The sequence below is a fragment of the Pongo abelii genome, chromosome 7 (genome assembly GCF_028885655.2).
Source record: "Pongo abelii isolate AG06213 chromosome 7, NHGRI_mPonAbe1-v2.0_pri, whole genome shotgun sequence".
Classification (NCBI taxonomy): Eukaryota; Metazoa; Chordata; class Mammalia; order Primates; family Hominidae; genus Pongo; species Pongo abelii.
Window position 1 is genome coordinate 3,520,150 of NC_071992.2, and position 16,433 is coordinate 3,536,582.

The window sequence follows — 16,433 nt, forward strand, 5'->3', positions numbered from 1 at the left end:
CATATTGCTAATTATATGAAATTTATATCAGTAGGCTAATTACTCCTCAAGGCTAGGACAATGGCTTATTCTCTCTCTGCCTCCTCGCTGAGTCCTAGCATAATATTTGGCATTCAGTAAATAATTATTTAAAGAATCAAGCAAGAAAGCTTCCAGATAAGAGGCCGGGAAAGAAAAGCTAACAATGGACAGACTTTAAGTCAAGAACAGCGTTCAAACAGTTGAGTCTGTCTATACTGTCGGTGGCATTCAGGCTCACAGGCTGTGCCATTACGTGAAAGCTAATATACAGAAAAATAGTTGGGATCATGTGATTCCAGAGTTTTAAGAATCTTATTTCTAATTGGTTTGATTTCTAATCATGTTTTCTGATATTTTTAAAAATCGAGAGTGTATTTAAGTCAATATCTTTATATCTTTATTACCAACATCAATTGTTTATGCTTTCCCCCAAGGCACTAAATGTTTAGTGATTAACTCTGTGATAACATTAAAGATATATAAAGATACACACACAAACACACATGTCTGTTCATAGTGTCTGCTTTTTTATGGCTCTTCAGCAGTCTTTTAATAAAAAGAGAATGATGCCCTTTGACTCAGGATCAGCGGAAAACAACAGGGAGAAATGAAGTCTCAGCCATGCCAGGCAGTGTCTGGGAGCAAGAAGCAGTTTCAGCAAAAACGGATTAATCCAGCCCTAAGAAAGAACCAGTATCCTGATTTGTTAATTCACACATCTGGTTAGGCAGAGGCGCCCTTACTTGCTCACAGATGTCCCTAATAATATTGACTATTCATTCTCACAGAGGGACGGGCATTTTAAAACTGTAACCTGTGCCTGCCACCTGCAGAACATCCTGAATTAATGAAATCCCCTGGTTACCAATGGCTAATAGCTGCAAAGGCCAGAGGGAATCCAGGGAAGGCCATAGCTCTCCATGCCGTTCCTCCGCAAATCAAATTCGAGAACAGTCTCAATAGGTGTGCTTGGAAAGAACTCAACAGACATTTGCAAAGAAAGTTACTTAATTTTCTTTTAAGTCTGACATTCTATAAATATGACCGAAGTTCCTTCATCCACCTCTCAGGGAAGGTGGATTATGGAAGGAATCCCTGTATGTTTTTATTCTTTTATATTGTGCCATAAAAATTAAGAAAATGAAAAGTTATTACCAGAAATAAGAATTTTTAAAACCCTATTTAGGGGAAGCTATCTACTTTTAGGCTATTTCATTTTCCAAATTTCTCTTAAAATCGAGATTTAACTAGAATTCCATATTTCCCACAAAATGGAAACCCACAAAATGTTGAGTTTAAAGTAGTGAATGCCAGTCTGCCATGAAGAGGTTTTAAACTGCTGCTTTATTTAAAATGTGTGTCATGTGATCCTCTGACTTCATATACTGACTAGTATTTAAACTATTCCAGTGTATCTGTCATTTCTCCAATTAGATGATAGACTCCATGCTGGGAAGAATGTTTGCATATAAGTACTCAAAAGTATTTGTTGATGTATCGCCTGAAATTACCTGTTTATTCAAAGAGACCAGCTGTGATTCTCTGTGTTCTGTTATTTGTCTGTGATCTGGTACACTAACGACATATATCAGTGGCTTTTCTTTCCTCTTCCGCAGCTGATTAAATGCCCAGCTGATCCCGGTTACATTATGTTTCCCAAAGGGCATATCAGTTTGATTCAGTTGGCTATTTAGTTTTTCATTTATAGATTCAAGCTATTGAGAGAAGGCTCTAATAACACTTATGTCAATGTAATACATAGTTTGCAATTGCTTTCTTAACAAAAAATAGCATTAAAAAATGAGTGTATGATTTTAGATCTTTAATAATAACCTAAGGGATTTCATAAGGCATTACCTGGCTGCATTTATATTTTAAATTTTGCAGTTATTTAATAATTTTTCTCATTTATTTTAGTGACATCCTCTCTTAAATTAGGTGTTTTGGTAATAATAATACATGTGGGTTACATTTTTCAGCTCTCCGGAGTGTTTGCATGCATTATTTCATTTTTCTCTTTCCCACAGGCTGGAAAAGTTTATTATACATATTTTATAGCCAGGAAAAGAGCGGTAGAGAGAAGAAAAAAGACTTCCCTCAGGGTCATGGGGATAGCAAATAGCTGGAGCCAGAAACTCCGTCTTTGACTTGCAGGCCCATTTCTATCCACTGTAGTGCTGTTCCCAACACTGTCCCAGGTCAAAGGCAGGCAGTGTATGTGACAATTGCCTTGTAAGCTTGCCCAAAATATAGATATCTGGGCCCTCAGATGTAGGACTCTGTTTTTAAAAATTAAAAAAAAACTATTTTTTTTTACCTAGTAATTTGTCAACAAAAAAGAGTCATTATTTGGCAAGGGTGCAGAAAAATAGGATCCTTCATGTTCCACTGTGGTTTATATAAATTTTCAGGGGGGATAATTGGAGAAAAGTAACAATGTAAATGAAGATGCCTCTTCATCCCAAAATTCCTCAATGGAAATTTTCCTGAAGTTATACCAAAAAAGTATGCCAATGTCTACATACAAAGACATTCACTTCACAGCTGCTTATAGAAGTGAAAGAATGGGGTGAGAGTGTGAGTATCAGATGCGAAAGACTGTCAAAGGGAACCAGGTAGAAAGCATGGTAGGTCCACAGGCGATAAAGACTCAAGATCCTGGAGCAGTATCACATCACTGAGTTGGAATCCCTGCCTCAACATACAGTAGGTTTGTGAATCGGGGTAAATCCTTTAACCTATCAAAACTTCAGCTTCATCACTGATAAAACAATGATATTATTAGCCCCAAATTCCCAGGATTATAGTAAAGATCGAATAAGGTAAAACATATTATGCATTTAACACAGTGCATTGTGCGTAAGAGATACATACAAGTTAGCTATGATATTACTAGTGTTATTCTCTTGATTATTATAATAAGTTGTGGTCCAGCAACATGATTTCAATTATGATTATTAGTAATAGTTGGAATAGGCCAACAGGAAGATAAGCTAGAGGGAGGTGTTCTCTTGCAAAACGTCCAAGATACGATGAATGAAGGAGGCATGTTGCTGGTGGAGTCCTATTCTGGGTCCATTGATTTTTAAGGGAATATACAGAACAGTTGGCTAGTGCTTTTTCAATGTGTGAATTATCTCATAAGTAATCAATAAATAAGGGGATAAGGTGAGTATAATAGACTGCATCTTTTTTCTAGCAAAGAAATATGGGATGCTACCAGGGGCAAGTTTCCTCACAAATGAAGAGTGTTGGGGAAACCAGCCCCACACCACCCGGCGGGTACCCCAAGTCCAGCGGAGACAAAGGAATTAGAAAGAGACAGAATAAGAATTTAAAAGGCAGGTCCAGGGGACCTGAGCATCGGAGGCTTGCTCACAGCCCTAAGCTCCCGGCCTCCACCCAATTTACTGGTTTACAAGCTCTTTGTTCTTAGGGCAAATGGGAGGGGTAAGAAGGGATGAGGAAAAGGATTAATCAGTGAAGGAGAACTTGTGAGTCATTCAAGAAGATGTATAGCCGTGGCAGCTTCTGTGAATTTCCTCGAGCAAAGGCGTGTGTCTAAACTACTTAAGATCTTTAACCTATGGGGACTGAAATGGGTGGGCGTGGGTTTCAGGAGAAGCCAAGATATTTGATTATTCTCCATTGCTTCAGTGGAGTGTTATTTCCCCAAGCAACCTGTGGCATGCTGCTGAGCTTTTATGCTCTCGGAACATAAAGACATGAAGGCAATAAGGAGACTTTTCTCCTCAGAGGCCGCCCATGGCTCCCATGGGTGTCTCACACAGGGCAGACCAGCTCATCTGGCACCCGAGAAACTCTCTTTCCCACAAACAGGCATCCTCAGTAGTATATAAGTGACAAAGAAAGCAAGGTGAACACCTGCAGAACACTTTCCATTAATGAAAGGCGCTTCTGGTTTAGTGGTTTCAAGGTCTACATCATGAAGAGAAGGTATCTGTGGAGTTGCAAAGGCAGATAAAAGCGGGTATTTCCTTTCTGCTAAAAACAGAGAGGAAGTACATCCTCAAATCATTTTCCTAATTTTGATAAACCAGGTCTGATAAAATGGACAAAAACTGTCTTTGAGGTGCTCTCTCTGGAAGTAGCTGAAGCAGATGCCCAGGTCATAAGGCTGCAGAACAGTCTGTGATCCTGGTGAAAACTGAGAAGTGGGATCAGTCTGCAAATATTCACAGCAAGGCTGTCACCGTGTTTGCTAAGACTCTGGAAACAGAGTTCTTCAAAAGTACACTGAGTCACCCCCAACACTTTTCCCCACGATGTCTGTTATTTTATTATGCAGTTTTACAGAAAGCGTGGAAAGATGTATGGCATTATTCCAAAAAAGGCCTGTATTTCCCAAACTAGAAAGCATCTGTACTTCTTTAAAAACCCTGATAATATAACATCACAGGGAAGCAGAGGAGAGAGGTTAAAAAAGAGGTGTTGGCTGGGCGTGGTGGCTCACACCTGTAATCCCAGCATTTTGGGAGGCTGCAGCGGGCAAATCACCAGAGGTCAGAAGTTTGAGACCAGCCTGGCCAACATGGCAAAACCCCGTCTCTACTAAAAATACAAAAACTAGCCTGGCATGATGGCGCACACCTGTAATCCCAGCTACTCAGTAGGCTGAGGCAGGTGAATTGCTTGAACCTGGGAGGCAGAGGTTGCAGTGAGCTGAGGTCAGACAACTGCACTCCAGCCTGGGTGACAGAGTGAGTCTCTGTCTCAAAAAAAAAAAAAAAAAAGAAAAAAGGTGCGGGGTTGATTTGAAAAATTTATTATTTTTTGCTACCTCATGAGTATACTAATTTTTTGCCATAAACATATATGTTTTTAATAATTGAAGAAAAACAGTCGAAACAGATAAAACATAATCCTAAATTATACTCATATTGTGTTCTCATACAAAATGAGATTGCAGGCCACTAGATTAGCCATAGATGGCACTAAGCAAACACCTGAGGCTGAACTGCAAGCCTGTAGTAGAATCTCATCTCCATCCACCGTGCCCCGCACCGCATGCATAAGAGGAGAAGAAGCTCAAGGACATACTCACACATACAAGACCGATCTGGTGTCTCCCACCTTCCCAGCATCACCAACTGTCAGGGTATCATAGCCTCGCTCCAGCTCAAACTCTTCAAAAGCAAGCTTGATGACCTAAATACAAGGTACAAAACAGTGACTTAGAACAATAGGTACTTCCCATGACTTTTAATAGGTATTGCAAATATCTAGTTATAGTGTTAAAGTTTGCTCCTTAATACCAATGTCAAATGATCCCAGAGCTGCTTTAAGTAGTTACATGGATAATTATATATATTTGATAGCCTGGCATTATAGAATTTTATGAAATTCAGAATTGCTATTACTCCCAACTTATGTATTTTCACCTCTAAAAATGAAATTTAACCTCTGCAACACTTTAAGTCAAATATCTACTAAATGTTTACTTTAACATTCTCAGTGTTTGAGTGCTTGGATTAACCAATAACTAAATCAATATAAGCAAAAGAAATGTTGGTTATAGTTAATGACATATATTTTTACCATACCCAGAATGCCATACAGTAAATATTTTTAAAGTTCTATACGCATATTTCATGTAATTATCCATATTAGCACCCCAAAAGACTTTATGAGGATACAAAGCTGTCCTCTATATTTAGTCTTGCAAAGCCTGTAAGTTTTTTGTTTGTTTTTTACAAAGAATACTTTGTCATGATGACCAGCACCAAGACATCTGTACAACACTGGTTTATGTTTGATGTGCCAGTATATTATAATCTATTAACTTCTTTCTGTAGAGCACAAGATCTTTTTCTCCTGAAAGAAGAAATGCTTCCTTTGGTGGCCAATACTATGAGGAAAGAAAAGTTAGGCTAGAACCCTGGGTAGTAAGGAGAAAAAGGAAAGAAGATAAATACATGATGATAATTAGAGGAATGGTAGATAGATGATAGATTAGATGGATGGTAGAAGATTAGAAGATATAGACAGATTAGGTGATAGATAGATAGATAGATAGATAGATAGATAGATAGATAGATAGATGACAGACTGGATGGATGGATGGGGGGATGGAAAAATGACAGATACACAGATAGATGGATACACAAATGAGAGAGAGAGAGAGATGTAACAAGAGAGATGCAGAGGGTGTGAGAAAGGAAGGAGGAAGAGAGATAGGACAGGAGGAACAGAAACCATAATACTGGAAGTACATTTTAATAAGCTCTGTTTTAGAATGAAACAGAAATTCTGAAATACTGTAGAAAAGTATCAAATGCCTATTTGTTAAGCTTGAAAGAAAAGAGTAACTGATTGCATAGAGAGGACAGACTTCCCACTAATACCCAAGTCCATGTCCACCATTCCAACAGGCTCTAAACAGGTGCTTTTCCAAGCAATGCCAATAAGGAATACATTTGCTACTTGAAATTCTTACTAAAATTAGTAATACAGCAATTATAATTTATTTTAAAAAAACCTACTATTTCAAATTGCAGTATTTGTATGAATACATTATTTTAGCAGTCTGATTTGAAACAGGTGTCGAGGTTGATAGCTGTTGCAAACCAGTATAAATACTGCATGTTAAACGTAGCACCTGATATTTTTATTTCTACTTTTTGTTTCTCATGAATCAATTTATAAGTGACCATCATCTGATAATCAGATAATTTTAAAACTGAAAGAATCATCATTGAGACCTGGTGGTTTCCTTTCTGACATGTTAACTCAGTCCTGACTTGTTTAAAGTTCTGGTAGGAAGTGATGATAATTCATTAAGGTTTGGGTGTCATGTTTGGCTGATTTGCAATGAGTACAGATAGGGGTCACACTATATGAATGCGCTCTCATTAGGGGTGGAAAAGGGCCATTCTGTAATTATTTCAAGCCAAGGCAAAGGTAGACAGAGAAAGTCTTTGTCAGTATATCATCTCAACAATCAGCAGGTCCTGTTGTCAAATACGAATCTTTACTCCATGCTGTTGATGCTCAGTAAAAACAGAAAATGCAGCCTTGGTCTTGCATAGACAGCTTTTAGTTTGTTAGAGGATATGGCATTTTATGAATATATGCAGCTGTAAAATAGAAATATGTATATTTTAACCAAATATACAATCCTTTCATAGTAAAAAAGCCAGAGATGCAAATGAAAAGTGAAGACAAAAGGATAATACATTTCAAGTTGTGAGCAACTTCAATGACACTGAGCCAAAATGGTTTTAGTTCCTCCAACATATGCACCCTCCTTATGTCTTGCATGGACTTCCTATGCTGTCCCTGGAGCTGGATGCTCCATATTTCTTTTTTAAATATATAATTATCTTTTTTTTTAAGTTCTGGGGTACATGTGCAGGATGTGCAGGTTTGGGACATAGGTAAACATGTGCCATGCTGGTTTGCTGCACCTGTCAACCCATCACCTAGGTATTAAGCCCACCATGCATTAGCTCTTTCCCCTAAAGCTTTCCCCCACCAATGCTCTCCCAAAAGGCTCCGGTGTGTGTTGTTCCCCTCCCTGTGTTCATGTGTTCTATTGTTTAGCCCCCATTTGTAAGTGAGAACACGTGGTGTTTGGTTTTCTATTCCTGCCATTTTTCTTAAGTCCCTGCTTAATGTTCCTCCCTCAGCTATGGCTCCACTGCCCACTCTGTCCAAGAAAGCCAGTCTCTTTGCCAAAATCCTGCCTATCCCCTTCATAACATTCCCTGTGTTAACACTTTTGGTTGGTTTGCTGTTCTGCCTGCCCTGCAGAGCTCCCTGTAAGCATTGAGGGCAGACACCATGTGGCTTGCTCGTGGAGGGAAGAACTGGCCTCAACCTACAAGAACTCACTGAACATCAACTCCTCCAGGCCACAGAGCTAGGAGTGTTTATTTGAAATCTTTCTACTTTTTTGATATAGGTGTTTAATGCTATGAACTACCCTCTTAGCACTGCTTTTACTGTATCTCATAGGTTTTGGTATGTTGTATTTCTATTTTCATTTCCCAGCACTTTGGGAGGCCAAGGCGGGTGGGTCACGAGGTCAGGAGTTCGAGACCAGCCTGGCAAACAGAGTGAAACTCCGTCTCTACTAAAAATACAAAAATTAGCTGGGCATGGTGGCATGTGCCTATAGCCCGAGCTACTCGGGAGGCTGAGGCAGGAGAATCGCTTGGACCTGGGAGGTGGAGGTTGCAGTGAGCAGAGATTGTGCCACTGCACTCCAGCCTGGGCAACAGAGTGAGACTTCATCTCAAAAAAAAATTATTTTTAAATTTTCTTAATTTCTTTATAGACCCATTGGTCTATTTCTTCATAGACCCAATGGACACTCAGGAACATGTTCAATTTCCATGTATTTGTACAATTTCCAAAGTTTCTCTTATTATTTATTTCTAATTTTGTCTGTTGCGGTCAAAAAATATACTCAATATAATTTTGATTTTTAAAAAATTTGTTGACACTTGTTTTGTGGAATAACATACGATTGGTCCTGAAGAATGTTCATACCATGTGCTGACGATAAAAATGTGTATTCTGCAGCTCTTGGATGAAATGTTCTGTAAATGTCTGTTAGGTCCATTTGGTCTACAATATAGTTTAAGTTTAACACTTCTTTATTAATTTTCTGTCTAGATAATTTGTTCAATGCTGAGAGTAGTAGGATGTTAAAGTCCACATCTATTATTATATTGGGGTCTAACTCTCCCTTCAATAATGTTTGCTTTATATATCTGGGATCTCTGGTGTTGGGTGCATATATGCTTATAATTGTTATACATTATTTTTGTCTTTGTCTCGTTTTACATTTTTTTCATTTTCCATTTATTTATTTATTTATTTATTTATTTAGACATAGTCTTGCTCTGTCACCCAGGCTGGAGTGCAGTGGTGCAATCTCAGCTCACTGCAACCTGTCTCCTGGGTTTAAGCAATTCTCATGTCTCACTCTTCTAGGCATCTGGGATTACAGGGCCAATATACCCAGCCATTTCAAATTTTTTCACTTGAAGTCCATGTTATCTGATAAAAGTATAGCTATAGCTGCTAGTTTTTTGGTTTCTGTTTGCATGGATTATCTCTTGTCATGTCTTCAGTTTTAGTCTATGCCTTTACAGGTGCAGCGAGTTTCTTACAGGCAGTATATACTTAGATGTTGCTTTTTAAATTATATTGTCACTGGTTAATTCTGTCCTGGTTGTTTTGCACATCCTTTGTTCCTTTCTCATTCTCTTCTTGGTTATTTTTGTGGTTTGGTGGTTTTCTGTAGTGATACGGTTTTCTTTGTTTCTCATTTATTTGTCTGCTCTCCCAGTGAATATTACTCTTTTGTGTGTCTTCACGATGGTGGTTCTCATCCTTTCACTTTCAGATGAAGGGCTCCCATAAGCATTTCTTGTAGGACCATTCCTGTAGTGATAAATTTTTATTAGCTTTTCCTCATCTGGGAATAATTTCATTTCTCCTTCATCTCTAACGTATAGCTTTGCTGGGTATAATATTCTTGGCTGACATTTATTTTTCTTTTTTCTTTCAGCATTTTCATTATATCACCCTGTTCTCCCCTAGCCTGTAAGGGTTCTGCTGAGAAATCTAATCTTAGCCTGGGGGCTTTTTGCTTATATTTGACTTGACTGTTTTCTCTTGCTGTTTTTAGACTTCTCTTTGTCTTTGAAGTTTTTTATTATGCATTTATATTACTATATCAAGGTGTGGATATTTTGGGGGTATATGTGGTACTTTGATACATGTATACAAAGTCTAATGATCAAATCAGGATAATTGTGATATCCATCACCTCAAATATTTTTTTTTCTTTTCTTGGGAAAATTACAAAATCACCAGAAGAGAAGGAAGAATTGTCTTTGACTTTTGACAGTTTGATTATAATGCTCTTTGGAGAGCATCTTTGGCGTTGAATCTGTTTGGTGATCTTTGAGCTTCCTGGGTCTGAACGTACATATTTCTCCAAAAATTTGAGAAGTTTTCAGCTATTATTTTATTATATAGATATCCTTTTTTATTATTATACTTTAAGTTTTAGGGTATGTGTGCACAACATGCAGGTTTGTTACATATGTATACATGTGCCATGTTGGTGTGCTTCACCCAATAACTCATCATTTACATTAGGTATATATCCTAATGCTATCCCTCCCTCCTCCCCCCACCCCACAACAGGCCCCGGTATGTGTTGTTCCCCTTCCTGTGTGATCTCTTCTCCTAGAATTCCCATAATGGGAATACTGGTCCACTACATTTTGTTCCACACATTTTGTAGGAATTCTTTATTCTTATTTATTCTTTTATTTTTGTCTGATTGGCTTATTCCAGAAATCCTGTCTCCAAGTTCAGAAATTCTTTTTTCATCTTGATCTAGTCTGTTGTTGAAGCTCTTGATTTTATTTTTTAAATTGTATTCATTTTACTATTCAGTTTCAAGATTTCTGCTTAGTTCTTTTTGTGTAGTATCTCTTTGTTGAATTTCTCATTCAGATCATGAATTGTTTTCCTAATTTTGTTGGTCTATTTTTATTCTATTGGTTCTCATGGTGTATCTTTAAGATCATTACTTTAAAAATCATGTAGGCATTTTGTAGCTGTCCTTTTCTTTGGGATTTGGAATTAGAAAACGATTTTGTTCCCTTGGGGGTGTCATGTTTCTTACTTTTTAGACATTTCTTGTGTTCCTACATTGATATCTATACATCTGATAAAACAATTGCTCCTAATATTAGAGGGTAGTTTTAGTAGGAAAAAACTTTTTCTTGTAGCTGTGTCTCATAGTGTCAGTTGGGTAGTGTGCTTTGGTTTGTATTCTGCATGAGTACAGTAGTGTAGTCTTCAAGATATTTATTTGGTTGTAATCAATGTCTGCAGTGTTTGTGGCTGCCGGAGAAGCCTTGGCTGCAGGTGTTTGTGGAAGCATTGGTTCAGCTCTACTGCAGATGGAGACTTCTGGGTGGGCTTGTTTTGGGGATACAGAAGGTCACATATGGCATCTCTGCTTCTCAGTGGAACGAGTTTTCTGGCAGTGTTTGGCCTCAGGTGGGCTGGTCCTTGGGTCCCTGGGGAGCATGTGTAGGCATTCAGCAACTCCACTGCTTGGGAGGTGGGGAGTGTTCACTGGTGGCAGCAGTACCCAAAAGGCCAGTCCTTGGTCTCCTGTAAGAGGCATACAGCCAGGGTGGTTGTTGGAGGTGGGCCTCAAGAATTCAGCTCTCAGGCCCTTGTGAGCATGCACTTTGGCTCCCCCTGTCTTGAGAGTGGCCTCCCCACTGTGCTCGACCACCTGTGGTGTAGGTTACTTCATGGGCTTGAGTGCTGGGTTCAGGTTTGTGTCACTGAGTCCAGCTGGGGTCATGGTCCTGCATCCTTCTGCTTGGCTGTGGTGGGATGATGGCTGGGTTCTCAAGATGTGGAGATGCAGGGGCTACTGGCCATGTGGGCAGGATATACTCTGATAGTTGTTCTGTCCTGAAAATGGCACCATGCTGCAGCAGCCTGAGGCCCAGGGAATGAGAGAGGAACATGGCGTGAGTTCTCTCCCTGGAGCAATACAGCCATGTGGGCTGCACGCAGATCCTTACCCTTGGCTCAGGGCCTATGAGGACTGTGGGGCTTTTCTGAAGCTCTGAATGCAGGCATCTGGGGTGGGAATGTGACCTGCTGGGGATCTCCCACTTACCTTCTCCCTACAATGGGGAGTCCTTTTTTGGCACTGAACAGATCCTATCTGGGCACTTCATGTTCATCTTTATGCTGCCATCTTGAGTTTCCATGCCTTAGAGGGTCTTCTTTACTCTGTTGCTTCACTTCAGTGTTCTCCCCTAGACACTGTACTTGACATGTGCTTATCTACCTGTCATTTTGGTTCTTCTTTGTGAAGGAGGTAAGTGCTGGGCACTCTAGCTAGCCATCTCAATGTCTGCTAAGCTTTGCATGACTTTTAGACATTTCTAGATGGTACGTCAAGCCAAGGTGGCCAGTGAGCATTTAGAAAAAAACAGTATGGAGCTTGGGAGAGGTTCAGGTCTAGACACACATAAATGGGGGTCCCTAACCATAGATGCCACCTAAAATACTAACACTCTGTCAGAGTATCAAAGGAAGACACATGAACAGAAGAGGAATGAGGATGAGCTGCAGTCTCTTTCATATTTAGAGGTCAAGGAATTGAGGAAGAAATGACAAAGAAGAATCTATAGTAGGGAGGACACCAAGAATATGGTGTTTTGTGAAATATCCACAAAACTAAAGATCTTAAGAAGGAGGGAGTGATCACATGTGTTGAATGCTACTAAGAATGTGAATTAGATGAGCTCTAAGATGAGACGTGTGGGCTTGACTGGCTGGAGGACATGGATAACCGTGGCAAGAAAGAACAGCAGAGTTGTAGGGATGGAAGAAGTGCTAAAGTGGATTGGCAGAATGGGATGTGAGGAAGCAGAGTAAGTTGTTCTGGAGATCTCTGAGATATCTTAACTAACATGGATGAAGAGAAGTAAGAATGTGTCAGGATTTTTTTCTTTTAATGGAGAATATTGTAAGAGGATAAGAATGATTCAATAAGTACATAAATGATTTTGCAGGAAAGAAATATTGTTACTACTTTGATTCAAATAATAAGTATTTTCCTTGATAAAATATTAATTTATAAACAAAATGAAAACATTTCCCAAAAATCAAAAATAAAATATACTATATAGTTTCAATTTACTGAAAAAAATTCATTCGATATGGGTCCATTCAAATAAAGAGACCACTTCTCCTGATTCAGTTAAACCAACAGAATCTAAATACATCAACTGATCTCTGTGATCTTTCCCTCTGTGCATGTGCGCACACACAAACACACACACACATGCTCACACACATGCACACAAACACACACACATGCTCACACACATGCACACACACAAACACACACACGCTCACACACATGCACACACAAACACACACACAAACACACACATGCACACACATGCTCACACACATGCACACACACATGCTCACACACATGCACACACAAACACACACACACGCTCACACACACATACACACACATGCTCACACACATGCACACACACAAACACACACATGCTCACACACATGCACACACAAACACACACATGCACACACACACACAAACACACACGCACACAAACACGCACACATGCTCACACACATGCACACACACAAACACACACACATATGCTCACACACACACGCTCACACACAAACACACACACATGCTCTCACACACACACAAACACACATGCTCACACACATGCACACACACATGCTCACACACATGCACACACACACATGCTCACACACATGCACACACAAACACACATGCTCACACACACATGCAGACACACACATGCTCACACACATGCACACACAAACACACACACATGCTCACACACACATGGACACACACACACATGCTCACACACATGCACACACACAAACACACACACATGCACACACACACACGCTCACACACATGCACACACAAACACACGCTCACACACATGCACACACACACATGCTCACACACACACACATGCACACACAAACACACACACACATGCACACACAAACACACATGCACACAAACACACACACACATGCTCACACACACACACACACACACAAACACACACACACATGCTCACACACACGCACACACACATACACACACACCCCGAGAAAAATGTCTGCATCATTGGGTTTCTTCCTTGATAGCACTATTTTTAAATTTTTCCTTTTGATGTTCTTCCGTAAACTACATTTGTTTTTCTGAATAACATGTTTGTGTCAGAAACTGTGATGGCAGGCAAATGAATAGGAGAAAGATTTTATAATTTTCCAAGATTTAGAACTGACAGCACAATATAAATCAGTACAAAGACCCTACATCTTGGAATAAGATAACTTATAAATGCTTTAATTAATAACTGTGTTTGAAATTAACGGGTTAGAAATGACAACTTAGAACACACAGGAAGGAACACTGGAAAACTGACGCTATAATGTATCTGATTCATTCCACTTCAAATTATGTATCAGAAGAAAGGCCTTTCAAACTGTGAATTTCCTCATAAAAAACATAACAAGTTTTTTGTCTGGAAATTATTAACAATGTTGCAAGAAGAATGATTACACATTTTAAAAGAAAGTTCACACTTTCTTAGAAAATAAAAATTATCAAATAATTTTAGTTGTTTTCACCTGAGGTTGTAAGGGCCAATCATAAAACATCTAAAAATATAATTAATGATAAGGAGACAACCCATCCAATATATCTACCATAGAGACTGGATAAATATACATTTAAATTTCCTACAGAAAAACACATAAAACAATCATTGCTGATGGGAATACAAAATGGTACAGTCACTTTGGAAGATACTTTGGAAGCTTCTTACACAACCAAATATATTCTTATCAAATAATGAAATAATCATATATCTTGGAATTTAACACCAACAGCTAAAAACGTATGTCCACACAAATCCCAGCACTTTGGAAGGCCGAGGCTGGTGGATCACGAGGTCAGGAGATTGAGACCATCCTGGCTAACATGATGAAACCCCGTCTCTACTAAAAATACTAAAAAATTAGCTGGGCGTGGTGGCGGGCGCCTGTAGTCCCAGCTACTCGGGAGGCTGAGGCAGGAGAATGGCATGAACCCAGGAGGAGGAGCTTGCAGTGAGCCGAGATGGTGCCATTGCACTGCAGCCTGGGGGACAGAGCGAGACTGCATCTCAAAAAAAAAAAAAAAAAAAAAGTATGTCCACACAACAAACACCTGCACGTGTACGTTTACAGCAACTTTATTCATAATCAACCAAGATGTCCTTTGGCAGGTGAATGGATAAACTGTGGTACATCCAGACAATGGAATATTATTCAGGGCTAAAAGGAAATGAGCTGTCAAGCCATGAGAAGACATGGGGGAAAACTAAATGTATTTTATTTTCAAGCCAATTTTAGAAGGCGATGTGTTGTAAGATTTCAACTGCATGACATTTTGGAGAAGGCAGAACTATGGAGACATGGAGACAGTAAAAAGATTAGTGATTGTTAGGGGTTAGAAAAGGGAGGGATGAAGAGCAGGAGCACAGAGGATTTTTAGGACAGTGAAACTCTCTGTGTGATGTTATAATGGTGGACACTGACTGTATACAGTTGCCCAAATCCATAGAGTAAATAGCAGCAGGAGTGAGCCCTAACATGCACTATGGACTTTGGTAATTCAGCATGAATGCATGTTCATCAATTGTAACAAACACACCATGCTGTAAGCATCTGGTGGATATGCTTACAGTGGGGAGGTTGTGCATGTGTGGGGGCAAGGGCTATAGGGAAACTATGTCTTCCGATCAATTTTGCTGTGCAAACTGCTCTAAAAATAAAACCTAATAAATTAACAAAAATTACATATATAAGCTTTTATATCTGTAGGCAACACATACCAATAGCCCACAATATACAGTGTGAAATTACAAAGACTGGATTCCAACCTAGAAAAAAGTACTTTGAACACACACACACACAAAGAAAGGGAGTTAGAAAAATATATCATTAATTCTGGGATATCCTTGCTTTATTTGAGATGTTTAGCCCCACATATAAACACTAAGAGTCTCTTATAAACTACGATTCGATGCACTGCTATGAAGAAGAGGATTCACACATTATTTCAAATGTAACTATATGACTATTAGCCTGTGCTACAAAAAGTCAAAGCTGCTAGTGATTCAGGGTAGGAAATAAAGTTTGCACAGGCAGTGAAAAGCACAATTCCTCTAAAACACAGCAGTCTTGGGACGGCATCAGATGGCAGGAAGCCAAGAAACTTGGTGTTTCATGCTAAAATCTCCCAGATGGTTCTCTAGAACTTTAAGTATTACTGACATCCCCACCCTCAGGGCCCTGCCAAGTCCCTTCTGTCAGCTTCAAATGGTACATAAATTACCGTAATTCTCTTTGTGCTGCCCTGCTACAGAGAGAATTAGTCTCAGCTCAAGACAGCTAAAGAAGCTGGATGTCCCCCATCCACTGGAAAGGACTCCTGAGAAGACCTGGCTTAGTTTTCTGTCTCAGCCCACCTGTGGTTTGAAAATGGCCTAAAAAGCAGCCCCCTCTTTTCTTGCCCTCCATCTCCCCCATCCCCCCTCACCCCCGCGCCCCCCACACTCTTCCTAGCCCCTGGTAGCCACTGTTCAACTTTCTACTTGGATGAGATCAACTTTTTAAGCTTCCACATATAAGTGAGAACACGGAGACAGGGCTGGGGGTGTGGACAAGAAGTGGTTGGTTTTGGGGTATGAAAGTCCAGCTAGATAGGCAGAATCAGTTCCAGTATTTGACAGCACTGCAGGGTGACGATCATG

The 16,433-nt window shown here is 39.6% G+C and overlaps 1 protein-coding gene across 1 annotated transcript in view; it reads right to left on the reverse strand.

Annotated features, from left to right (window-relative positions):
- Nucleotides 1-16,433, reverse strand: part of CSMD1 (CUB and Sushi multiple domains 1) — a 2,063,616-nt gene that overhangs the window by 558,826 nt on the left and 1,488,357 nt on the right. Inside the window, exon 11 of the mRNA XM_024251429.3 lies at nt 5,087-5,190. Within this exon, the coding sequence (XP_024107197.3) occupies nt 5,087-5,190 (104 nt within the window). The remainder of the gene's footprint in view (nt 1-5,086; nt 5,191-16,433) is intronic.